This window comes from Gracilinanus agilis, chromosome 1 (genome assembly GCF_016433145.1).
Source record: "Gracilinanus agilis isolate LMUSP501 chromosome 1, AgileGrace, whole genome shotgun sequence".
In the NCBI taxonomy this organism is placed as follows: Eukaryota; Metazoa; Chordata; class Mammalia; order Didelphimorphia; family Didelphidae; genus Gracilinanus; species Gracilinanus agilis.
In genome coordinates, this window is record NC_058130.1 from 313167661 (window position 1) to 313195360 (window position 27700).

General features: G+C 34.7%; 1 protein-coding gene across 4 annotated transcripts in view; it reads left to right on the plus strand.

The window, feature by feature from the left end:
• MCTP1 (multiple C2 and transmembrane domain containing 1) overlaps positions 1-27700 on the plus strand; it is a 721791-nt gene that overhangs the window by 447474 nt on the left and 246617 nt on the right. For 3 of the 4 annotated variants that reach the window (XM_044662754.1, XM_044662765.1, XM_044662773.1), the window contains 2 exons: positions 5769-5939; positions 10919-11049. In XM_044662754.1, the coding sequence (XP_044518689.1) occupies positions 5769-5939; positions 10919-11049 (302 nt within the window). Of the gene's footprint in view, positions 1-1534; positions 1613-5768; positions 5940-10918; positions 11050-27700 lie in introns of all 4 variants that reach the window. The other variant, XM_044662743.1, reaches the window with a different exon arrangement.

Below are 27700 nucleotides of genomic sequence, written 5' to 3' on the forward strand. Positions count from 1 at the left end.
CTCCCACACTGACTAAATTAGAAATTTGTAATATACTATATTTTATTTCAATGTTAATAACCCAAATTCTAAAACTTCCTACCCTGAAAATGCATGAGAATGTATCTAGCCCTAGAAGTCTGTTCTGAGCAACTAATTCTGTTCACTTCTTACGTGTATAATATAACTTCGTCCAACATAATCAACCAGCCAGCTAACCAATGACCAAGTACTTATTGTGTTCTACATGTTATTTTAGGACCTAGTAATGCTATGAGGAAAATAAATAAAACAAAGGAACCTTTTCCTTCCCCTTTCAGAGGGGAAACAATATGCACACAGATGATTAACAGAAAACACACACAAAGACAGTACAAAGCATATTCATCCAAATCTCTACTATTTTACTACTCTCATGATATCCAGACCTCCAGAGATGGCTTCTTGGAACAATGACTTTGTTAGAGATTTTATAGCTTAATCCAGAAGGTTATTTTGATCCAGTTTGTTTCTCCTTATCTATATTACTAATGTTGATGACCCTACTCACATCTTTCTTTTTAGAAGATTTCTATATCCTGACTCTGACTGTCTACTAACATCATGTTCTAATTACCTTTTTGATCACACTGGGCAATTCAGTTGCCCTCTCTGCAACATTCTTTGCTCCTCCCTATCTTTCTTGCTTAGGTACATTATAAGTCTCTGATATAGTATTATTAGGCTAGATATTTTACTGATTTCATTTGAAGTTAGACGTGCTTTTGTTGTTGTCGTTACCTTGGCTATGTCTCTCTAAGTCAAATATATTTACCATCAGCCTATTTCTATTTTGAATTCAGTCTTTATGTGATTGTATAGTGTCATCTGATTGTATAACCTAGTAGCAAACAACTGGAACAATCATATTGGAGCTTTCAACATTTTGTGTAGTTTTTATTTATGTAATTTTGCATAAAAAGCAAGAGACTTCTCAAAAAATGAAGTTTGAGAATAAAGAAATTGTCTTCCTCTCCACCCCACCCACCCCAAATCACTTCTTTTTGCCATTTTGTTTTGTTTTGTTTCCTGTTGGTACAGTCATTGAACCAATGTTCAATGGTGGATAGTTTTCAGGAGTTGCTTTTATCACAAACTTCATCCTAGTAATCAGCCTACCGAGACAGGTCCATTGACAGCAGTCAAATGACAGCACTCCAGTTGACAGCAAGTGGACATATTGCACATCAATGAGACTATACTTGAAACCCAGCTAGGTTGTAGGACTTCAGTAAGAATGAACAGAAGTCTTGTCATTACAATGTGAAAAGTTAGTATTCCAATTCCAGTAAATCATCCTACCAAAGGACAACAATAATTGTCATGTTCATACCTTGCATAAGATACCTGCTTATCTTTTCTACACTCTAAGAAATTTTCTGGTGCCTTAGAAAGTAGTGCTATGATTTTTTCCAAAATTGGTGTTTGAAGTTGATGCAAGCACTTGTGAAGAAAAGGAATGGCTAGGCACACTGTTCACTTCCTCATATAGTTCTGACCATTCATTTCAATCCAGACCTACAGAACCCCTGCTTTTCCAGCCTTGGGCTTCTTCAGAGCAGAGCTTCAGAATCCTTGTTGCCAAAATGCACAAGTAAGTTGTACCATTCCATTTCCCCCTTCTAAATTTATATGAGCAGCAAACTGACAGTAGAATGACCTTGCTCAAAATTCATTTCCTCATCCATACTGTTTTTATGGCATGATGAAGGACAATAATTTATTAACACTCATTTTAATTGAACTAATTTGCTCACCTGCTGAAAACCTTCCAGTTGAAATTGCAAAAAGTGCCAATGCCTATTTCGCTTGAATTTCTGAAACTACATATTGTTACCTAGTCTTATTAATCAGTAAGTCAGTTCAAAAATAAATGACCTTTTTTGGTGGTGGTTAGTTTTTTGTTTTGTTTTTTACTTTGGGGATTTTGTGTTGTTTTTAAATAGCAGAGAGAGAGAGAGGGATGGAAGGAAGGAAAAAGAGGAAGGAAAAAAGAAAAGAAGAAGGAAAGAAAGGGAGGAAAGAGGAAGGAGTAGCAGCTGATCTGAGGATTCTAAACATTAAATGTCATGTATATTCTATTAAAGTAGATATAATGTAGGTACTCACTAAATAATTTTATTATTAATATTGTTATAAACATACTGTACCCAGGAGTAAAAATATTTTTTAATTTTGAATGAGGTGTTTGGTTTTCTTAAATAGAAAATGAAACAAAACTTTATTTTTCCATTTGCTGGTTGAATCCTATGTTGCTCTCTTCAAATGTATATCAAAAAAGTTGTACCGTGTTACAGCTGTACCAAGGGTTAAGTATTTTCAGATTAATTTCCAAAGAGTTTCAAATATTTGAATGCATAGGCTGGGCTACTTAGCATTTTCTTATCCTTCACTTTTTTGTCCGTTGTCATATAGTCCTCTCTTGTTTGTCAGTTATGTTCCATTCATCATTAACTTTATTTAATAGTCTTGCTTTAAGCTCATTAATTCTTCCTTGACTTTAGACTATAAGTTGTCATAACTGCAATCATTTTGTAACATAAATAAAATTGCTCCACCGATGAATGCTTCTGTTGAAAGATACAACCTTTTAAAAAGAGGGGGGTATTTTTAATAGGGTAACATTTTTCCATATATTATTTTATCATTAAAAATATCTTTAACCAAGGCACTACAATTGTTGGTCCTCCATTGCTCAAATTTTCTCAATGGGAAAATATTTTCCCCACACTCTCAGCCATCACCACCACCACCACCACCAGTGTTCACTTTATCTATTTCATTATTCAACTCATTTTGGAAACATCCCTGGCAGGCTGTAGAAAAGCATTTCATAACAACTAATGGCAGCACTAAAACCTCCATTAAGTTCATTTTATTTCCTCATAAGCATTAAGTATTCTGTGTTCTTTTTTTTTGTCCTGTAGGTCAAATTCTTTATCTTCTATGAGGAGTCAAAAGAATAACCTTTCAAAAACTTAAATATTTCTTTATTGGTTCCATAAAATTGGGGGGGGGGGTGTACTTGATTGCAACAATTCTAATTTTATATTTCTTTAACTTTGGGAATTGAATTGCTTCTTTATAGGTATTCTAACTTCCAAAGAAGTAACAATTAGATATACCTAACAAAATGGTTAAAATTTAGGGATATAAAAAGATGCATATAATTTTTTTAAAAGTAGATGTCATGCATTAGTATTAGTTGGGAGTATGGAATCCATTGTGGGGGAAATATTTTCCTATTCAAAAATTTTCAGCAGTGGAGGACCAACAATTGTAGTGCTAGGAAGGAGTTAGTAGTCAGAATCATTTCAAAATACTTATGTTATGGTTTAATGTTGCAGGAAGAGAAATAGAAGTAGCCTTAGCATGTATATATGAACATCTTTCAAAGCTATTCCAAAGCCTCTACTAAATTGATGAACGTAATTGCCTGGGCCCTCACTTAGAGCACTGCTTGCTGACTTCTATGTAATATAAAAATCTTATGCTTAATGACATAGGCTTCCAATCCACAATAAATTAAAAACAGTAAAACAGAAGGGAAAAGAAGAATGGTGTAATATTGGAAGCACTATGGCAACAGCAGTGTCAGAGACAACCAGACATTGCAGGAGGAGCAAAGGAAAACTAAGAAGAAGACATAGAATTCTGTTACCAGATAATGATAATGGATTCCAAACTTTAAGAATTTCAGAACTAAAGCATAAAGTTCAGATAATTGTCTGTTTAGCTTCCAAATGAAAAACAAGAGGTCCCAACAAGTGAAATGATTTTGTCCTGTTGTTTATTCATACTGACATGGTATTACGGGGGGAAAAGTTTAGTTTTCCTTATATAAGAAACTAGAAGGTCTAACATATTTTATGAAGAAATATTTCCATCAGAAATAGATAGAAAGTTATATAGAGGGTTCATTAGATATTTATCACTATGTTAAAGCATTGGGAATACAAATAAGCAATGAGAGGTAGATAAATAGGTTGATTGATTGATTGATAGATAATTTAAATTATGACCTCAGTGGGGCAAGCTTCATTTGTGTGGACAGCCTCATTTCCAAAAAATAAGACATTATTATCATGTGAAAGAAACTCAGTCACAATAAAATCAAGTTATATGAAGCAGACCACAATTATACAATTAAAGCAAAAGAAATTAAGTAAAATGTAGATTAAACAACAATTTAGGAACACTTTAAATTTAAGATAAGTCTTGGGATTCCTTTTGAAATTAATGTGAACAAAGAAAATTGTGAATGGGATTATAAAAAGAAACAATCACTTTGGTACCACTTACAGACAACTCTGTAAGAGAGTAAATTGCAGAGAAGGTACCAGTTGGTAATGTTAGGCAGAATTTTAACAGGGAAATCCCTACATTGATAAAATCCAGTCAAAAAAGATTTTATGCAAAAGCCAAAGTGAAATGTGTCAAGATTACAGACTACATTTTTAGTTTGTTTTGTTTACCAAGTAAATCTCCTATTAGGCCACCTTTAGTACTAAGATGGATAGCTTTACTGCCTTCTATGCTGTTGTGCTTTCATTCGGGTTGAATATAATTATAATTTAAAAGTGAACATGACTGACAGAATTTGATAAAAATATTCAGATATCTGAAGAAGAAATAAAATTAAGATAATACATTCATCACATAATATATATATATACATATATATATATAATACACTCTTCACATAAAACTATAAATGAGTTTTTAAAGTGTGTTTTTTCTCCCTTGTGGGAAAGCAGGCTTCAGATATAAGTTGGGTGGATTTTAGTCATTCTATCAAGGTCAACAGTAAACCCCAATTCCAAGCATTTTGAACATTTTCCTCTCCAATGGATAGCATCTCAGTGGACCAAGTGCTAAGTGTAAGAAATAAAATGGATATAAAATGATAGATTTAAAAATATTATGGTTTTAAATGATTTATTTGTAGCCATTAGAAAAATGAAGCCATGTGCCATACTAAGAGTCATTTTAAAAGACCCGCGTCCTGTTACCTCCTCCTCCCATCCTGGCTCTGCTCCAAATCAATAAAAAGAGAAGGTGCCAATCCAACCTGTCACTATTTATCCTTCTGTCTACTTTATTATGCTTGCTGTCCACGTGATTACACAAGAGAGGAAGCCAGTTGGCTCTTGGGAAATGTAGTTTGAAAGAACCCTAAATGTCCACAGGAAGTTTAAATCAAGGACCTCAAAATTAGTTCATTTCCCAATTTCCAGTACCACACAAGAGAGAGGTGGCAGTGATATTTTGCTTCCAGAATCGTAGAAACCCTACAGATAAGAATGAATTGTAACAATATGTACAGGACTCCAAAAAAATAGATCATTTAAAGCAAAAAATAAGTAAGGAACAAATTGTCATGATTTAAGTGTTCTATTCAGTGTCATAGACTACTTTCACAAATGATTTGTGGCAGGTGAGTATTGGTTATAGCATTTTCAGGAATTCCAAATCTTCTCAAAATTCCTGCAAGTCATTGGGATTTGAAAACTTGAGACTCTTGACTCTCTTAAAGATAAAATGTGCATTTTGATGATTTTTTTCATGATTAAACTCTTTACAAAGATCCCCCAAACTGCTACAGGGTTATAATTAATATATATGATATTTTTAAATCTTCAAATGGGTAAAAAATGGACTCTTTTTGAGTAACAGAATATTAAAAACCTCAAATATCAAATGAATTATTTGTTATATTCCAAAATAACTCTCTTTTCCTTTACCCCAAGTTTCAGACCCAAAGTTTACGTCTCTCAGACCTGCACAGAAAATCCCACCTATGGAGAGGAATAGTCAGCATCACTTTGATAGAGGGACGAGATCTCAAGGCCATGGATTCGAATGGGTTGAGTGACCCCTATGTGAAATTCCGGCTTGGTCATCAGAAATACAAGAGCAAGGTAATTTGCCTTTATTGTGTTTTTTGTTCAAGGTTTGCAAGGTTTGGTTCCATTAATGACTATACTTTGAAAACTGAAGAAGCTATTCTTTAATAAATATGAAAGGAACCCCTTATAAGCCTTTTGTCAGAAATAGAGAACTAAAATGTGCTGTGTTTTCCAAGACTTTTACTTTATGTAATTGGTATGTTTCAAGAGCATGATATGGTGTGCGATATATCTAAAAAGTGGCATCTGGAGTACTATGGGGCAAATTGCTTAAATTCTTAACCATCTCAAACTATTCTCTAAGACTATGAGTTAATCAAGTTGCTGATATTCACCAGGTGGGAAAGGAAGAAGGAGAAATACTGGAAGTTCCTTACATTAATGTTTTCACAAGTCTCAAAACTAATTACCCTATCTTCCACCCCAACCCACCAAAAAAAAAAAACCTTTAAATCAAAATGTGATCTTGTTTAATGGTCTGTTTTTTGTTGTTTGCTATTAACTAATGACTTGGGACAATTCATCACATCTATTTTAAGTTACTGACAACCTCCCACCATGACTGAAATTCATTCCTTATAGTGCCATAATATGTATGAGTCAATTATTTCTTTTAAGAATGTTACTGCAAAATGCTCATTTGCTTTGACCATGCCTAAGAATTTCACAGTGATAATTCTTCAGTGGTAAAATGACCCAGAATTAGTACTTAGATAAACCAAAAAAGAATTATGTATTGTACTTAAACTTGGTCAGATGGAAGGTGAAGTCTACTCAGTCCTTTTGATTTCTGTTGCTTCAGCAAATCAATTGCCCATGCAGACCCATGAAAGTGTTAAAGTCTGTGTTGACAAGTGCCTTTTAATTGAAGTCTCTTTGTTTAAATAAATAATTTTAGTAAATAAAAAAGCATAGTTCATGAACTCATATTCTTCCCTCACATAGAGTTTGTTTTGTAAAAGTATGCATTAAATTTTAAGTTAATAACAAAAAATCCCAAAACAAGAGATAAAGTGGTAAAACCAAGATTCAAATCCATGTCTTCAAACTGTATGTCTCATGTAATTTTCACTGTCCTCAGCAGTGATAGAGCTAAAAAAATATTCCCTCATTGTTTATAGAAAGGAAACTTATGTCTCATTTTTATATTAAAAATTCTTATTCATCCACATATTTATTTTTTCTAATATGGGCTGAATTCAATGACTATAAACTTGCCTTCATTTAATTTACTTAGGGGCATCTGAATAATTGCGCCACACATTCAGTTCTCCGAATTTGTCTCCCAGCCAATGCTCAGTGATGTACTGGAAGAAGTAAGAATTACAAAAATATATTCCAGTAATACTAATTTCTTTTTATCTTTTACCTTTCCAGATAATTTTTCATTTTGGTACTCTTTAACAAAAGCATTATACCCAAGGCCCACCAAGACCCTAGATAGGGTCTGAGCCACATTACAGTATAATTGGGAAATATTTTTTAAAGAATTAAAAATACAGTACAACACAGATTATGTTAATTTGTGGTTTTCTGAGTGAAGAAGTTGCTTACTTTGAAACTACTGTTATATAAGGTTTAAAACATTTATTACATTTCTAATATTTGGGCCTGAAATATGAAAACTAGCACTGAATACATCTCTTTCGTTTTTTCCCCCTCTAATTATTCTGCTAATTAAGCATCAGTTAAAAGCTTTTAAATTGGAATTCATTTTGTAAAAACATTTAAGTTGTAATTCATTTTGTAAAACAACATACTGTTTGCCTTTTTTCAAACTATTCCTGAAGATTTCTGTTCTAATATTAAGGGGGAAGATGGCCTAGTGCCTTTCGTTTGGTTCTTTGTTGGTTCTTCCAGGCAAGGGTCTTGTTTCTAAGAATGTTTACTAAAAACTAGAAATCATAGGATCATAGACTTAAATCTATAATAGACCTCAGAGATCATTTAGTAGAATCCTCCCTTTTTGTAGATAAGCAACTGAGGCCCAGAAAGGAGAAAAAAATGTCTATTACTGCATAGTAAGTCTCAGAACCAGGATTAAAAACTGGTCTTTTTGTCTCCAAATGTAGCTTTCTTCCCACACTACCTCTTCTTCCTGAAAAATGTAACATTCGTTTATTCAATAAATACAAGTTGATTGCTTAGGGTACACATCTCCCTAACTCATCAAAGGTTTCATTTTTTAATTTTTTTAGGATTTTTTAACCATTTTAAAAATGTTTTTAAAAAATTTTGTTACCTTTAACCCAGTTTAGCCCATTGTATGGCAAGACAATTTTTGCAAGGTATGGCTACTATGTATACTTCTTGGAGCCACAAGTGAGAGTTAAACGAAAGATGGATTCCAGAGCTGGATGAGCACCCCTGAAAAGTGCTCAGCAACCCCAGACACCAGTAATGCTAATCTTCTCTGAATGCCCCACAGCCCCCGAATGAGTAGATGAAAACACTTAGTTCTAAAAGCCCATAAGGCAGCTGAAGCAGCTACTGTGGAGCTCTTAGAGTTTGCTTAGACATCAGAAACTTCAAAGTCATCCACTGCATCTTGGCCCTTTGTCAGTTGTCCTGGCTTTTGTCTTGCACTGGACTTGTGATAACTCTGGAAGAGAGAAATGAGAAGTTTATGCAATTCTACCTCACTTAAATACAATTCACTCAAAAGTTAAGTCATCACCCCATATCTCTGATCCCCTTCAAAAATGGATGGCAAACAAAAAGTTAAACACTGTGGAAATGGGCACTATGAGAATGATGGTTTTTTAAATGATTTAAGAACTAGTTTTCTAGATTGCCAGCTCTTTGTAAAAGGCTTGTTCTTTTGTTTTAAATCTTTCTTAGCTTAACATACCTTTCACATTTCATGCCCCAAAATGAGTAACAAAAAATATTTAAACCTGATAGAATATAGAAATGGAAAGTATCTGGTTGTAAATATTTGTTTACTTGATAGGAACTAACAATATTTTCTAGAAGTTTAGTAACTATTACCTAGATTTCTGAATTTTCTAGATGAAATTCAGTATCTCAAAAAAAGTTTAGGATAATAGAGCACAATGCAAAATGTATTGCTTTGTTCTAAAAATAATTGTCTTTCTCATCACTTCAAGCCCTTCACTTATTTTAGGGAATTTCAACATATACATTGTTATATGTTATATAACACTTCCCAGTTCCTCAGTCTATATGACCTACTCCTCCACTATAAATCAGCTTAAATATCTCTTTGGACAAGGGGGCTTTCCCTGACCCCTTCCATTCCCCCAAACCTCTGCCAATGCCTTCTCTCTAAGATAGCTGCCACTAATGTTGAATAATTCTTCTGTGTATACAATTGTTTGCAAGTGTGCCTCCCTCACTAGAATGTGAGTTCCTTTAGGGACCATATTTTTTTCCTTTCTTTGTATTCACAGAACTTAGCACAATTCCTAGCACATAATAAACACTTAAATTCTTGTTAAACTGACTAACTTGATATTAACTGTCAATATTCTATCACTCCACAATAGCCTAATTTTAATACTTTTCATGAACTTTTATATATAGATTTCTGTGGTGAGACCACCTTATAATAAAGTGCTTTTGACACCTATAAAAATAAATCTCTTGTATGTTCTCCCTTATATGGGGCAGCTGGGTGGCTCAGTGGATTGAGAGCCAGGCCTAGAGACTGGAGGTCCTAGGTTCAAGTCCGGCCTCGGACACTTCCAGCTGTATGACCTTGGGCAAGTCACTTGACCCCTATTGCCCACCCTTACCACTCCTGGGCCAATGAGGGTCCCTAGCCCAGATGAAAAAGGAGGAGGGTTGGGCGTGGGGCTAGCAACCCCACCCTGTAAAAAAAAAAAAAACTACATCTGCTAAAGAAACTGCAACCTAAAGTAGGGGCAGCTGGGCTAGCTCAGTGGATTGAGAGCCAGGCCTAGAGACAAAAGGTCCTAGGTTCAAATCCTATATATGCTACTTCTACTAAATTCCTTTCTTTAGTCTACAATAATTATTAATTTTAGGAGGCATCTAGGTGGCTAAGTGGATTGAGAACGGGGCCCAGAAATGGGAGGTCCTGAGTTCAAATCTAGCCTCAGATACTTCCTCTCTGTGTAATCCTGGGTGAGGCACTTTGTCTCCTTTGCCTAGCCCTTATCACTTTTCTACCTTGGAACCAATACACAAAATTGATTCTCTAAGATGGAAAGGAAAAAATTTTAATAATAATAATAATAATCATTATTATTAACAAATGATTTGAATACATTTAATAGCTATTTGCTGGTTTGATTTCATTTAAATTGTGTTAAAATGGGGTTGTTTTATAATTACAACAAACCTAAAAATTAGCAGAAAACTATTTCTTTGGAACTTTAGTAGCGACTTAGAAAAAATGGTCATTTTTCTAATAGAAGGAACTTAGTACCCACACAAGCCCCTGCCAAAGCTTAAAATAAAGTCACTATAGCAGCTGTCTAGTTTCTGTATTGTTTAGTCCGTTTCACCAAACAGTCAGAGTCAGAATAGCCAGGTGACATCAACAAAAAATTTCTGGGAAATCTAACTTCCCTCTTCATAACATGATAACTCCTCTAAGTGACTATTATTATAGAGAATCATTCATATTGTGTAAATGAGGTTTTCAGCCTCTTTTCCTTCCTAAGTTAGAAATATTTCAGTCTGAATCTAAAATTATGATCTAGCTTTGTCTCCCACCTTTCACTTAGAATGGCCAAAGGTGAGATTATTCCCACAAGAGAAACATGGTTTATTTTTCAGAACAGGCCATCATTCAGACTCTCCTTTTTTGGTTGTAGTAGTAAACTTGGTAAATGTGCCCCATTATTCATGGTTTCTGGGGGGGGGGGTATTTGTTTGTTTTTTAATGAAGCTCTTAACAAGTTCATATGATTTCCTAGTAGTACCTAAATTTTCATTTTGCATCACAGGCAAGAGGAGCTTCAATTATAAAGCAATAATTACTTTCTTGTTCCTTTTTCCAGATTATGCCAAAAACATTGAATCCTCAGTGGAGAGAACAGTTTGACTTTCATCTCTATGAAGAGCGAGGAGGAATTATTGATATTACTGCATGGGACAAAGATGCTGGGAAGAGGGATGATTTTATTGGCAGGTTTGTGCTAGTCAGTCTTTTTATTTCACTCTGGAGGGACGTAGATTATAAAAGATGGGTTTTGTTTTAAATTTAATTCTCATAACCAACTCTTATCATTATGAAGGAAATGTAGGACTTCACCAGAGGACACAAGCTCTCTCTATTTATTTTTCATTGCAAAGGACTGAAAGGCAGATCTCAGTATTGACCAGTAGATGGCAGTTTTGACCAGTTGATGGATAGAAACTCTCCTACCTGGAGAATTCTATGTAAAAGGATGCAGAGACAAATGGTTTCTTTCACATAGCAGAACTCTCTTGTTTGGAAGCACTGGAAATAGGGATAAGGGAATCTTTTGAATTTTTTAAATATACAGTTGTGTCTATTCATAGAAAGTAAACCATTTTCATAAACCCTTCGGTAATGACCATAAAAACACTGTTTTTTCAAGGTACAACAAAGGATGGAACTTTAGAATCTCTTTAGATATTCATGAAACCTTAAAGAGCCACTCTGCTTTATTATATGAAGAGTAGTAATTAAGTAAAAAGAAGTAAAAAATTAAGTAAAAAAGTATTAATCTAATAATGCAATGGTTCAAGTTAAAGGCTAGGATTCATATGACATAAATATATAAATCTTAATTTAGCTGATTACATGGAAAGGACCTCAGAGATCATTTATTTCAACCCCCTTAATTTTACAGACAAGGAAACTGAGACTCAGAGAAATTAAGAAACCCACCAGTTTGAGGTCCTTAATACTTTTTATCTTCTGTTTTATTCACTCCATAATCTCACTGTTTCTAGTTTCTCCCCTCTCCAATTCATCCTCCACAGAGCTGTCAAAATAATTTTCCAATGTACAGGTTAAGCTGCACTGCTGTCCAGCTTCATATTTAAAGAACAAGTTATTTTGGGAGAAGCCTTCTATAAGGAGCATATGGGTACAGAGGCCAAAGCCATGAAAAGAGGTGACTTCATAAAGCATTGAATCAAGTTTCTCTGAGAAACCGAGTTGCCCCAATAGGGCCAAAGAATTCCAACTTCTTGGGGAAGGAGAAGGGTGTAGAATAGGCTTTTTCCCACCATGGTCAGGGAATAAATGATTCTGAGAATGCTGTGATGGGAAAAGGGATGTGCTGGTAAATGTTCAACATCTGACTCTTTGGAGGGGCTGGGGAGGACAGGAAATGTACACATGACACACTTTTAAGATTAATCTGCACTGTTAATATTTTCTCCATCACTTTCTTAAGACTAGGCAGTCAATAAAACAATAAATCATGCCCAGACTTATGATATTTGTCTCTTTCCAAGGTATAAATGCTTGCTTTGAAATTTTAACAATTGGCCCCAGTTTGAACTGGCTCTAGCACACCCCCTTGTTGGATATGTATAAGAAAAGTCTCAGGGTAGACACCATATTGAGAATTTGAAAAGCATATTTAGAGAACCATGAATGAATAACATCTAATTGCAAATAGAATGAAGTAAATATTAAGAACCAAACTAAGGAGAGGAAAGGCAAGAAGAAAAAAAGATAAGCAAATAAATATTCTAAGGACTTTTACATAAAACTGAAAACTATTATCCTTTCCATCAATTATTATACCCACCCTAAAATTGTATTACCTTTAGTGTAATGATGATGATGATGATAATGATGATAGTTATAGTGATAGCTAGCATCTATATACCTCTTTAATATGTGTAAAGAACTTCACATAAATTATCTTATTTGATCCACATAACAACGACAGGAGATAAAAAGTATTATTATTCCCATTTTTCAGATGAGAATGACAGTGGTGAAGTGGCTCCCAGGTTCAAATAGCTAGTTAGTGTGAGAGGCCGAATTCAAATTGAGGTTTCTTAAGTCTAAGTCCAAAATCCTATTCACTATGACCTTTAGTTATTTTACTTCCTGTTATACTCCCTTTTAAATATCTTAAGAATTTGTTTTTTACTTTATGAGAAAAAAATAGAAGAAAGATATCCCTAAGGTTTTCTGCTTACAGTGGATCTAGTGTGTTGAGAATCCTCAAAAAATTAGTACCATGAGTACACCTTAAACCCTAAAGGGGGCACCATGGAATTGAAACCTGGGCTTACTGGTAATTATAATAATAACATGTTGATATAACATTTTGGGTTTGCAAAGCAATTTTTAAACTCTTTGATATAAGAAATACAAGTAGCAATACTCTCATTTAAAATGTGAATAGAGCAGTCATCAGGTTTAAGAGAACGCCAGAGAGGAGTTCATTTCCTCTGGAATCTTGCTCTCTTTGAGCTTATAGGATATTAGTAGAAACATCAGAGAAAATGATTTATCACAATATCAAGAAATGTCCAATTCTAGAACTATTTGGAAAAAAAAAAAAGAATGAGCTGGGGACTCAAGGAGCTAGGATGGTGGAACAGAGGTAGCAACCCAACCAAATTCTCCAAACATTCCTTTCCAAACAACTTTAAAATGAGCAGCATCAACAAAAGATCAGGCGGAGACAATCTTCTATCCCAAGACAACTTAGGAGGTTATCAGGAGAGGTCTCTGTTTCCAGGATGAAGATCAGGCAAAGTGCAGTCAGCAGCACCATGGGTGATGGACTATGGAGGTGTCTACAATAGTGGCAACAGTAGTTTCAAGAGCTCTTAGTCCAGAGACAGTAAAGGAGTCAAACAGCTAGTCAGAAAGCAATTACAGTAGACTCTGAGCTATTACTCAGCATAGAAGTGAGTACTGTTTGGCAATTCTGTTGCCTATACAGAGTTCTGGGTCACAGTTACAGGGCTGAGAGAAGTACTAGTAATTGTGGCTAGAGGGAAGCAGGAGCCTTTCCTGGTTAAAGAAATGGCATAGACCAGAAGATCAGTGATCACACCTCTCACCTTTGAAGCACTGAAAACTTGAAACCCACACCCACCCCTAGAACTACATATGAAATAGTACAAAAAAGCCCAGAGCTTGGGACAGTGCCTCCCCAACTCTAGGTAAGCAGGGCTCAACTTTAATGTAAAGTTTGATGCCCAGAAATAAGGTAGGAAAATGAGCAAAAAGAACCTGGCCATAAAAATCTATGATGGTGGCAGTGAAGATCAAGACACAAATCCACAAGACAACAATATTGTGAAAATAGCTATAACCCAACCTCAAAGAAAAATTCAAATTGTTCCTAAGCCCAACATGAATTTCTGTAAGGATTAAAGAAAGGCCTAAGAGTAGTAGATTAAACTTTAGGAAAAGAAATGAGAATGATTCAAGAACTTAATATCTTGGTAAGAGGAACCAAAAAAAAATACTGAAGAAACTATTACCTTAAAAACAGAATTGACCAAATGATAAAAGAGGCACTAAATTCACTGAATAAAAGAGCTTCTTGAAAAAGAATTGGCCAAATGGAAAAGAAGCACAAACTACCCTGAAGAAATGAATTCTTGAAAAAGCAAAAGTGGCCAAATGGGAGAAAATATACAAAAGCGCATGGGCAAGTGGAAACTACTGATTCCATGAGACATTGAAAAACAATTAAAGTCAAAAGGATTTATTAAAAAGAATAAAATGTGAAATACCTCACCAAAAAAACAGCTGCCTTGGAGAATAGATCAAAGAGAGATAATTTAAGAATTACTGGACTGGGGTAGTGAGGTGGCTCAGGGAATGGAGAGCCAAACCTGGAGATGGGAAGTCCTGGGTTCATATATGGCTTTAGACACTTCTTAGCTATGTGACGCTGGGAAAAACACTTAACTTCAATTACCAAGCCTTTATCACTCATCTTCCTTGAAACCAATACATATATTGATTCTAAGATAAAAGGTAAAGGTGTTAATTAAAAAAAAAAAACACCTTACCTTCTGTCTTGGAGTTAATATTGTATATTGGCTCCAAGGCAGAAGAGTGGTAAGTGCAGGCAATGGGGGTCAAATGACTTGCCCAGGGTCACACAACTGGGAAGTGCCTGAGGACATATTTGAACCTAGGACATCCCTTCTGTAGGCCTGGTTCTCAATCCACTGAGCTACCCAGCTGCCCCCTGTTCATTTTTTTAAAAGAATTATTGGGTTACCTAAAATCCATGGTAACCAAAAAAAAAAAAACCACTAAACTCTAAGACAGCTTATTTCAAGATGTATAAATGAAACCTGCCCCAAAATCTTAGACATAGAGAGTAAAATGTTAATTAAAAGAATTCACCACCCAAATGAGATCCCAAAATGAAAACTAATAGGAATATTAGAGTCAAATTGCAAAACCTCCAGACCAAGGAGAAAACACAGCAAGCAATCAAAAACAAATCATTCAAATATATTGGAGCCATAATCAGAATCACACACAATTTAGCAGCCTCCACATTAAAGGAAAAGAGCGCTTGGAATGTGATATTCCAGAAAGCACAGTCAAAAATTAATCTACTCCATAAAACTGAGTATAAATCTGTAGGAGGAAAATGGATATTTAATAGAATAGAGGACTTTTAAGAATTCTTGATGAAAAGGCTACAGTTGACTTAAAAATTTGCCATTCAAATATTAGATTTAAGAGAAGCATAAAAAAGATAGACATGAAAGAGAAATCATAAAGGGGCTCAAAGTTAAACTATTTATATTCCTATATAGAAAGATAATACTAAGAACTTTATTATTAGGGAAGTTAGAAGGAGGCTACATAGATAGAAGACATGACTAAAAGTTTATTATATTGGAATGAACTAAAAAAAGCAAAGTACTAAGAAAAGGGGATACACTAGGAGAAGGGGGAATGATGGGAGGGGTGGAATCATCTCATAAAAGAATTATGCAAGGAACAGCTTTTGCAGTGGAGGGGAAAATGAAGGGTGGTGGGCAATGCTTGAACCTCACTCTCATCAGAATTGGTTCATAGGGAAGAATACATATCATACTTAAACACATATATGTAGGCACTGGAATATATATTTGTATGTATATGCATAAGTGTGAATATGTGTTTAAATACATACCCAGTTCGGTATAGAAATCTATCTGACCCAACAGGAAAGTAGAAGGAAATAAAAGAAAGGAGGAGGTAATAAAAGGAAGGGTAGCTTGAGAGATGCTCAGTGGTCAGAAGCAGAGGGGCACGGTAAAAAGAATGAGAGAAAGATAAACAGAAGAACATAGGATTGAGGGAAAGACATAGTAATCATAACTGTGGATGTGAATAAGAGGAACTTACCCTTAAAACAGTAGTGGATAACAGAATACATTAGAAATCAAAATGCAACAATGCGTTGTTTACAAGAGACACATTTGAAATAGACACACATACACACACATTTTAACAGAGTTAAAATGAGGAACTGGAGCAGAATCTGTTATGCTTCATCTGATATTAAAAAGGCAGAGGAGGCAATCCTGTTCTCAGACAAAGCAGAAGCAAAAATAGCCCTAAGTAAAAGAGATAATCAGGGAAAATACATTTTGCTGAAAGGTGCCATAAACAATGAAGTAATATTAAAAATGTTTACAGCCAATTTCTCTGTTAACCGGGTCATTTCTTAAATATCAAGGGAACTGAGTTAAATTTGTAAAAATAAGAGCTATTTCACAAATCACAAATGGTAAGATAATATAAACAGTTTTCAGAGGAAGAAAACACTGCTAACATAGATATAGACATAAGAACAAATGTTCCAAATCATCATTGATTAGATGAATATAAATTTAAACAACTCTGAGGTACCATCTCTCATCTATCACATTAGCTAACATAACAGAAAAGGGAAATGACAAATGCTGGGGAGGGGGGGTAGAAAATAGATATAACAGTACCTTCTTGGTAGAGCTGTGAGCTAATCCAACTATTCTAACAAAGCATTTGGAACTATACCTGAGGGCCATAAAAATGCATACTCTTTGATTCAGCAATACTGCTATTTGGTCTATATCCCAAAAAGATCAAAGAAAAAGGAAAAGTATCTATATGTACAGATATATTTATAGCAGCTCTTTTTGTGATAGTAATGAATTGGAAATTGAAGGGATGCCCATCATCTGGGGAATGACTGAACAAGTTGTGGTGTATAAACTTGATGGAATGTTATTTTGCTATAAGAAATGGGGAGGGGGAAAACATGGAAAGACATATGATTTGAAACAGTGTCAAATGAAGTGAATGGAACCAGAAGGTCCTTGTACACAGTAACATCAATATTGTAAAGATGATCAACTGTGAAAGACTTTGCTACTCTGAACAATACAATGATCCAAGACAATTATAAAGGACTCATGATGAAAACTGCTATCTACCTAAAGAGAAAGAACTGAAAAATTCTGAACATGGATTGATATATAATTTTTTTCACTTTATTTTTCTTGCTTTTATGCAATGTGGCTAATATGGAAATGTGCTTTACATTATTTTACATGTATAATTGATATATTGCTTGGCTTCTCAATGGCTGGTGGAAGGCCTAGAGGGAGGAAAAGAATTTAGAAGTCAGAATTTTTTTAAAGAATATTAAAATAAATAAATTTCTGTTTTAAGTATAAAAAGAATGGACTACCTTGGGAAAGAAATAAGTGACCTGGCATTGGAGGTTTTTAAGTAGTGACTACATAAATCCCTTGCCAGAGATGTTGTAGAGGGGATTTATGTTTCAGGGAGGGATTAGGCTAAAATGATATCTGAGGTTCTTTCCAACTTTGAGATTTCTTTGATCCTTTAATTCTAAAATACCCAGTTGTTCTCCAATTTGCTTTCATTAAGCACTTGGGTGGAATGTTTTAACTCACCTCAGAAAATGCTGTGCCTCTGAGAGATAATAAGGGGTCTCATCCTGCATGTTAATCTCTACCAGCAAGCTAGTGGAAAGTTCTTTTTAAGGTTAGCTGCTATCAAACTTCACCTCTGTTTGCCTGCAATAATGAAGGTGATTTTTAAAATCTAAGTAATATTTTACACTTAATTATTAAATCAACTTTTCATTCTCATTCCCTGCCCCTCATATTCAGTCAGTCTCCAAGTTACCCATTCTATCTTCTCAACATCACTTACATCTGTTCTCATTTCTCCCCTCATAAAACCACCAACCTCTGTTGGATTCTAATCACCTCTCACATGGACTGCTGCCGTAGTTTTCCTGCAACATTCTCTCCCCCTCTCTAATAAATCCTCTATACTCTTGCCAAATTGATATTACTAAAACACAGGTCTAACCATGTCACATTTTTGTTCAAGAAGCTTACTTAGCTCGTTGTTGCTTCTAGGAGAAAGCAGAAACTTTGTTCGGCATTTATAACCCTCTCCAATCTGTTTACAACATATCTTTCCAGGCTGATTACACATTATGTAGCTGCACTCCAACCAAACTAACCAACTAGCTGTCCCCCATATAGTATATTTTATCTCCCAAGTCTATGACTTTTCACAGTTGGCCCTGAATACTCAGAATCCTCTCTCCCCATATCTGTCTTTGGAGATCCTATTCTTTTCAAGGTCCAAATCAAATGCTCACCTCCTCTAGAAGCCTTTCCTATTTCTCTTTATTAGTGAGTGACATTTGCCCCTGAAATCACTTTCTATTCATTATGTATGCATAATGTATTTACTTATCTGTGAACATGTTGTATCTTCCCAGAAGACTATATGCTCCTTGAAGTCAGGGAATATTTTCCTTCTCATCTATATTGCTCTTACCTATGTTACTAGTATATGGTAGCCTTTTAATAAATGCTTGTTGATTGAATGCAGGAATGAATGACAAAGAGGTTGGAATAGGAAACTCAAAACATAATCTCTATTCCCAGGATCCACAAAGACTTAGAATAAAGCATTGGGCAAAGCAGTGAGATCCATTGGAAGGAGCATGGGATTTAGAGTGATAGGAACTGAATTTAGAGACACGTGCTATCATTTGTTTCCTATGTGACCTTGGACAACACCCCGGGTCTCAATTCTCTATTCTATATTTAGATTAAAAAACATCTACTATTCATTTCATCTATAAATCTATACCCCTAAAGAGAAATGTCCAGTATATAGATGTGGAAGAAAAAAACACTTTAAGAATGTTTAGAAAAAAAAAACCAGAAAATGGCATGCTTTCATTATGCTATAAACTGTAATGATGTAACAAGGGTGACATGAGGCACATGAAAACATCAATAACACCTACAAATGCAAAAAAAAAAAAATACCTGCCCAAAGCAAAGGAGATTGACATCTTCTAACTCAACTGACCTAATGAAAGAGACTTTGCAACATTTTTCCTCTCGCTACATTCCCATCTTTGTTCATTGGGCATAGAAATTATTAATTCTCTTAGCTAAAAAAAATATAAAGAGTATTATAAGTGCTTTAAAAGTAGAATGATACCAGTAGGAAACAATAATCCATGAATAAGATCACACTTATGAAAGGGAAAACTAAACAACTCAGCAATTGTGAGAGCTTGAAAGTAAAAACTAATTCTGTTTATATATATATGTATATATATATATATATATATATATATATATATATATATATATAGCCTAGAATTTGATTCAGTCCAAATGAATGTGACCTTTTCCTGCCCTGCTGTAAGAATTTTTTTTAAATGGAGCAAAAAAAAAATGTTTAGACAGAAAATTAGAGCCACCAGCAAAACAATTTATAAGTATTTATTAGTCCCTATCATGTGCATAAATCAAGCCCCACCCCATTCCAGTGTTTCTAGGACATGGAAAGTAGTAAGAAGGTTTTTTTTGGTGTATGTGTGAAAATGTGAAAGAATTTAAATATGGTTCTCAGAGAAGGCAGCTGGGTGGCTCAGTGAATTGAGAGGCAGACCTAAAGGCAGGAGGTTCTATGTTTAAATCTGGACTCAAGACACATCCTAGTTGTGTTACCCTAGGGAAGACTTAACCCCTCTTACCAAGTCTCTATCTCTCTTCTGCCTTGGTTCCAATACATAATATTGATTCTGAGACAAAAGGTAAAAAATTTTAAAACATTAAAATTTTTTAAAATAGTTTCCAGAAATGGGTAATTGACATTTCCAAATTTCTCACCTGTCTAAAAGCATACCTATGAACCTTTTGAACAAGTATCCTTTGCCCTCACCAAAATACTATCATGCACATTATCTCTAATAAGAATTTATTTAAGGCAAAGAGAATAGAAGCCAATGTGAATGACTCCTCAGAGTATCCAATAAGTACTTTGCACACCTCTAATCAAAATCACTAACCATTGGCATACCTGCAAGTTGATACAAGTAATGTATACTATATAGGAAACTTAAACAACAATTAACTAAGGTAATTTTTTTAATGCTTACCATCTGTTTTAGCATCCATACTAAGTATCAGTTCTAAGGCAGAAGAGCAGAAAGAGCTAGGCAAATTGGGGTTAAGTGACTTGCCCAAAGTCACCCAGCTTGGAAGTGTCTGGGAGAGATTAACTATTACTAAATGACTATTACTAAGTTACAAACTCCAAGGGAGAGTGAAATGATTTTAATCCCCATATAATTATTTAACTTTCTTTTCACCTGTATTTTGGAAGGAGAGACTGACTGCCACCTTTATGATAATCAGCTAATAAATCCCCATCATTGTTACACCTTTATGCATAGCCATAATGTGAACAAATTGGCTGCAGACAGCTGCAGTAAATTGCCAAGAATGAGGGCTGTCACAGAACAAGTTGTTTTTATGAACATACAGGATAAGTAAATCCCATGTCATGCCATTTTATTCAGCGCGAGTTGTTTGCGGTCCAGTACAGTGAGATTTATAGCATTATTTATTAGTGTAAAGAATTCTTGTTTATCTTTAAAATGTCATTGATTTGGAAGCATATATTTTAGGCTGCTGGATTACCCTAAATGCTATCTGTCTCATTGTTATCTGTGGCCATGAGTTGGCACTGCCCATGATAATCAAGGACCATAAATAGAAACTTAAAGAGTTTCCTTTCAGCTATATTTTCATTAATGATATATGGTTTATCAGAGTTATAAGGAAAATGTATTCCAAATTGGCAAGTTATGGGTAAGGAACAATGTCCTTTAATACATGCATATGTATTTGAATATATGTATGCCTATATATGAGTGCTCTGGCGAATGAAGTTCTTAAAAACATTTCTTTGACTTAATTAACATTTTAAAACCAAAGGTAAGTACTTTTGAAGTGACCGAATTAATTTGAGGATTTGACACTTGCTGGATTCTGATTGTAGACATTTTTTATTTGCTGCACCTACACTACAAAGATTTTTTTTTACATTCGACATAAATAAGAGTGGAATGAGAGAGACACCTCTGCATTATTAATCTAAAGACACAATGGCATATACTAGTCGGGAAATCTTAAACTGGAGGGAGTTTTTTATTTTTATTATAAAATATTTATATTCCTCCCATTTCTTTTCTTACCAAGAGCTAAATAAAATATTTCATTAAAAGAAATCGAATAATATTTAAATGAATAATGGAGCCCTGCCACTGACTTTTCTTGCCATTCTTCAGGATGAGCTGAAACTAAACCACATCTATTGAGGGTTTCAATTCCCTTTTTCCTTTTCTTAGTTTTTTTGTTTGTTTTATTTTACATATGTCTTCAGGAGATGCTCTCCATAAGTTTTGTTGGCATGATATTTCTTATGGGATAGGCTAGTTTCCCTTCACAAATTTTGTGCAATAAGAGTTAAGTTACAACTAGGTGGCTCACTAGATTGAGAGCCAGGCCTAGAGATGAGAGGTCCTGGGTTCAAATTTGGCCTCAGACATTTCCTAAATGGCTTTGGGCAGGTCACTTAACACCCTTTGCCTAGCCCTTACCACTTTTAAGCCTTAGAAGCAATACACAGTATCGGTTCTAAGAGAAAAGGTTTAAAAAGAAACAACAACAACAACAAAAAAGAACAGGTACAGCAGTTTATCTTGGTAGTCATTGCATGGGGAATTTAACAATTGTGTGGAATTATGCTGAAATATAAGTATTTCCCCAAAAACAATTGAACAATGAGGACATCTGATAAAAGTTGGAGAAATAGCAGTATTAAGCATTTTGTTGCATCTTGTGATGTTTTGAAAGCTTCTGCATATCATGAAATTTAGCAAATGTATTAGTAGCCTACAGCATTCTTTAAATCAATCGCCTTATAAGTTGATGGGGACAGCAACTGACTATGTTTGCTCTAGTTGTATGATTCCTGTGGCAAAATACATTATAAATATAATACATGATTCGTGAATAGACTTACTTCAATAGTTCAAGATTTCATTTTTTTCCCTTGTTGTGTCTACTGCATCCGCCAATGTAGTTGGACATGCCTCCACCCCAAAATGAGTTGTATAACAATCTCCCCACCAAGTGATCTCTTTGTGTGCCATTTTGAGAGTATAAAGAGGGGCAACTTCCAGGGCACATCTTCAAGCTCATGCCTATGAAAATGAATTGAAGTCACTGAGGACATTTAACTTGGAAAAATGAAGATGTGAAGGGAGAAGTGTGATGTGAAAAGAGACTGGATTTGTTATGAGTAGTCTCTGAACAAGAAACAGAAAATTTGTAGAGAAGCAGATTTGAATTTGTCCTCTTAGCAATCAACTTTATCAAAAAATGGAATAAGCTGCCCTGGGGCATGATGCAGTACCCCCTTACTAAAGGTTTTTGGGAAAAGACCAGATGAACATTCATCAGATAACATCTAGACCAGTAATTCCCAAAGTGGGTGCCACTGCCCCCTGGTGGGTGCTGCAGCAATCCAGAGGAGCGGTGATGGCTACAGGTCCATTTATATTTCCTATTAATTGTTATTAAAATTTTTTAAAAATTAATTTCCAGGGGCTCTAAGTAATATTTTTTCTGGAAAGGGGGCAGTAGGCCAAAAAAGTTTGGGAACTACTGATCTAGACAAAGTTTTTGTTCTATCACATGTTGGGCTAGTTGGCTTTGGAAGTCCCTTAAGACTCTTTAACATTTGATTCATGATTTTAGTGTCTTAGGCTTTGCAAACTTACTTGTATTAGTTATTAAGTAACAATAGTTTTACTTCTCACAAGGTCAGAAAGATTAAGAAGTTTTTCTGACTTGGTAAGACTAGCTAGAGCTTGGGCTTTACCAAAAAATAGTTTTCAAGGAGCCAGAGTTGTCAACACAACATAATGACACATTAATAGAAATATAGTGAAAACTATATATGTACAAAGGGAAATGTTTCCAATTGCTCATTGGATTTTTTGCTATCAGTTACTTTGAGAACTGGAAGCCTGAAAGAGAAGAAAAATATTTTCTGCAAAATAAGAAAACAGTCTAAACTGTACTCCTTTATTTTTTAAAGCTCCAAGGATCATATCACACACACACACACACACACACACACACACACACACACACACACACNGATTCTCTTTCACACACACACACACACACACACACACACACACACACACACACACACACATACACATCCATTATGTGACAGAAACTGTATTACCAGAGAAACAGCTATTAAAATTAGCACAGTAAGAAAAGGAAAAGAATTGTAAATTTCAAAAGTGCTTTTGGGAAGAAATGAGTTTAAATAAATGAGTATTAGCTAATATTTCTATTTGTAATTTATGTTCCATATGTATATATATATATATATGCGTGTGTATATATATTTATTTATTTATTTATTTATTTGTTTATTTATTTCAAAAATCTTAATAAGCTCTTCCAAATTAAGTGACCATACTGAGTTGTGCATTGGGAAGGACAGCAAAAAAAAGTTGCTAAATATGGTTCAGAATAAAAAACAGTCAAAAAGTTCACAGACTTTGTAGAGGCATCTTATTTATAATTACCTGAGAATCTGCTTAATTTAAAGATTCAAACATTGCAGATATGGAAAATACCAACTAGCATCATAAGAAATTAAACTGACTACATAGCTAGAAATGATCAATTGCCATTTTTGGAAGTCATCACCTGTTTGACTACCAGCTTTTTTTTTTTAAATCTTACCTACCATCTTGAAATCAATACTATGTGTTGGTTCTGAGGCAGAAGACTTAAGGGCTAGGCAATGGGGGTTAAGTAACTTGCCCAGGTCACACAGCTAGGAAGTGTCAGAGGTCAAATTTTAACCCAGGACCTCCCATATCTAGGTCTGGCTCTCAGTTCACTGAGTCACTTAGCTGCCTCTTAACCATCAACTTTTTTTAAAATAAAGATCAGCATTAATGACTGGAAGAAGGAAAAAAGATGAGACAATGATATGTAATTCAATTACAATAATTAATGATTTATTTTTTTAAGTATTGTCATAGAAAATTGGCAAAAGGATGAAGAAAAAGACATATTCACAATCAAAGGGATAAGACATAGCAGCCAATGATAATATTGGTTTCCAGTATAAACAGAGAGTTGCCCATCTGGAACCTCTGTCATAAGCTTAGTGCAACATGAAGTTCTCTTGAAAGAAATGGTATAAACCCACCTCTGTCTTGGCAAATCAAAACACATCAGAACAGCTATAAAGGTATCAATTAAACACAAAGGGGGAAAAGCAAAACAAGAACAACTAATTAGAAAAAAGGAGAACCCAGAAAAATGACTGATTAAAAGAGTAGCTAAATTCAGTTCCCTTCATCATTTTTAAGTAGCAAGAGATGAGACAAGTAGAATAGCAGCAAGCAAAAAAAGAAGGCATAGAAAAGAATTCACCACAAGAAAATTTTACAGAAAAAAAATCATACAGAAAGGGGCTACTAGGTAGCACAGTGGAGGGAATGCCAGGCAGGGTGGGAAGGACCTGGGTTCAAATTTATCCTCAGACACTTCCTAGACATATGACCATGCACTAGCCATTTAATCCCAATTGTTTAGCGCTTGCTCTTATTCTCTCTTAGAATTGATACCAAGACAAAAGGTAAGGGTTAAAAATGAGTAAACAATGAAAAAAAAAGAAAAAACTCCAATACAAAAAATGAATAAATACCATGAAGTGAAAAATGGACTCCACAAAATGGAAAAGTACTTGATAAAAGGGGAAATGCCACCATAGCCCTAATGAGAAGCTCAAAATGGTAGTACAATGGCAAAAAAAAAAAATTTTTTTTTCAGTGTTCCAGACAAACAATGAAATGATTAAAAGAAGTAAAAATGGAAATTGGAGTATAAAGAACTCTCAAAAAATTTAACAAAAAACAAGCAAGATTAGAAAATTTAAAGCAATGACAAAGACTTTCTCTGAAACAATAGAGTCTCTTTTTATAAATATAGATCTAAAACACAAAAATTCAGAGTTAGGAGAAAAATTGAACAAAAAATTTTTAAAAACTAAAAGATTGGACAAATATGATATCCATAAGAAAAGGAAACTGAGTTTGAAGATGAAATGTAAAGAGATAATTTAAATATTTCAGATGCTTCAGAAAAACAAAATAAAATAAAAAATCTTATTTCCATGCTTCAGGAAGCCACTTTGAGGAGGAGAAAGAAAGGAAGAGGGGGAGAGAGAGAGGGGGGGGGGAGAGGAAGGAAGGAAGGAAGGAAGGAAATAGAAACAAAAAGGATAATAGAATTGAGTAGAATCTACAGAATTCCAACAGTGAGAAATATCAAATTTAACTTATCAGGAATTTTCATGATTGAGAAAAACTAAAAATACTAAAAAATACCTTCACAAACTGAAGAAAATAAATAATAATCATTAAATGTTAATTATTTCTGAGAAATTGAGATAAATTTGAATATAATGTTCCAAAAAATAAAGGAAATGCATTTGAGCCCTAAAGGAACATTCTGAATAAGTTTTATACAAATTCAATGAAAAACCAATTTGATCAAAATGAAGGAATTTGATTTTTGTCTATAAAGTAAACCAGAGGATAATAGAATATATGACATGCAAAAACCATATAAAGAAAACATAAATAAAATTAACAAATACATAAAGAAAAGACTATTCAGTGCTTGCATGTGTTTAGGCTTAGTCAAGGCTAACATTTCTAAAAACTCAGTATTTTGAAAGCCTTTAAAACAATTTAAAAATTATGAATGGATTAAAGAACATATCATAGAAATAATAACTATTTTAAAGAAAATTTTAACAGTGACATAATGGGCCAACATTTATGGAATACACGTAAAGGAATACTCAGAAGGAGAATTATATCTCTGAAGAGATATGTTAATTGAATAGAAAAAGAAAGGATTAATTATCTGGACATAAAGTTTAAAAAACTAAAAAATCAACAAAGGAATAAGCAAAAGAGATTTGAAAAATCAGAAGAGAAAGGCTGTTTCTTTCCTAATTTCCATCATCTGAAGGAGAAAGAAGTGAAATGGGGTCTTCATTCTGACCACCAGACCAAGTTTCTTTCATTTCATTCTGCATTTGTCTCCAACTGTACCTTCAGCTTTCCCTAAGGAGAGGAGTGTTGTAGTTGTTTATTCACTTCAGTCATGTCAGACTCTTTGTGATCCCAGTTAGGGGTTTCTTGACAAAGGCACTAGAGTAGTTTGTCATTTCCTTTTCCAGCCCATTTTATAGATGAGGAAACTGAAGCAAATAGCGTTAAGTGGCTTGCCCAAAGGGTCACACAGTAAGTGTTTGAGGCTGGATTTGAACTCAAGAAGATGAGTCTTTATGACTCCATGTATGGCAGCACCCTATCCACTGCATCACCTAGCTGCCCATAGGAGTGACACCTCCCAATCAGTGATAAATATTCTCACACTTGGTCATACCTGACATATCCAAGAAACTCTAAACCTCTGTAGGTCATCATCCAAACCTCATTTCCCATCTCTACCATGTAATGTGCTATTCCATCCTTCTCAATCCTTCCTCTAAATTTCCTGCCAAATATTACCTATTCCTTTAGAATGCCTGTTCCATTGGCAACAAACTTCTCTCCATTCCACATCTTTGCCTCTCCCAGTACTTCTGACATCTTAACTATCACTGAAACTTGGCTTCTCCCTGATGACATAATACCCCCTGGCCACCTTTTCCAGTACAGGCTGTACCTTCATTCATTTCCTCAACCTATTCACTTTCTCTGACCAATTCTTCCACCCCAGGTCTGATACACACAAAGATGATCATCCTTTTGATCTAAGATCTGAAACTGTGCCACTTCCATATTTAAGAATTAGAGAATCCCCTTATCTGACCACAATCTATTGGCTTTCTATCTCTCCCTATGCCTTCCCTTACCTAACCCTACTCTTTATCCACATGGTGATCTCCATTACTTCAGCTTCTCGTTTCTCTCCCAGGCTTGCCATTTTACCCACCAGTCCTTCCCCTTCCCCCACTCTCATACCCTTAGTGAACCAATTCAGCTTTACACTGTTCTCTCCTATTGTCCCCACAGGCCCATTATCATATTGCTAGTTGTGCCCTGCAAAACCTCAGCCTTGGATTACTCCCACCATCTGCCACTTTTACTTCTACACATGTCCTGAGCAAAGGCGAAGAAAGAAAACTTCAGTGTGGACTTGTTATACAACCTCAGCTGAGCCTTCACTCTTGCTAGACTTTCTACTATACCACCCAAATGAACTTACTCTCCTAATTTCTACAGAAACTTTTATGTCATCTTATATGTCTTCTGCCCTTTGTGGCCAAACTTTTTGAAAAGGGGATCACAATAAATTTCCACTTAACTCTTACTTTCTCCTCAACTCTTTAGAATCTGACTTCCAACATCTTAATT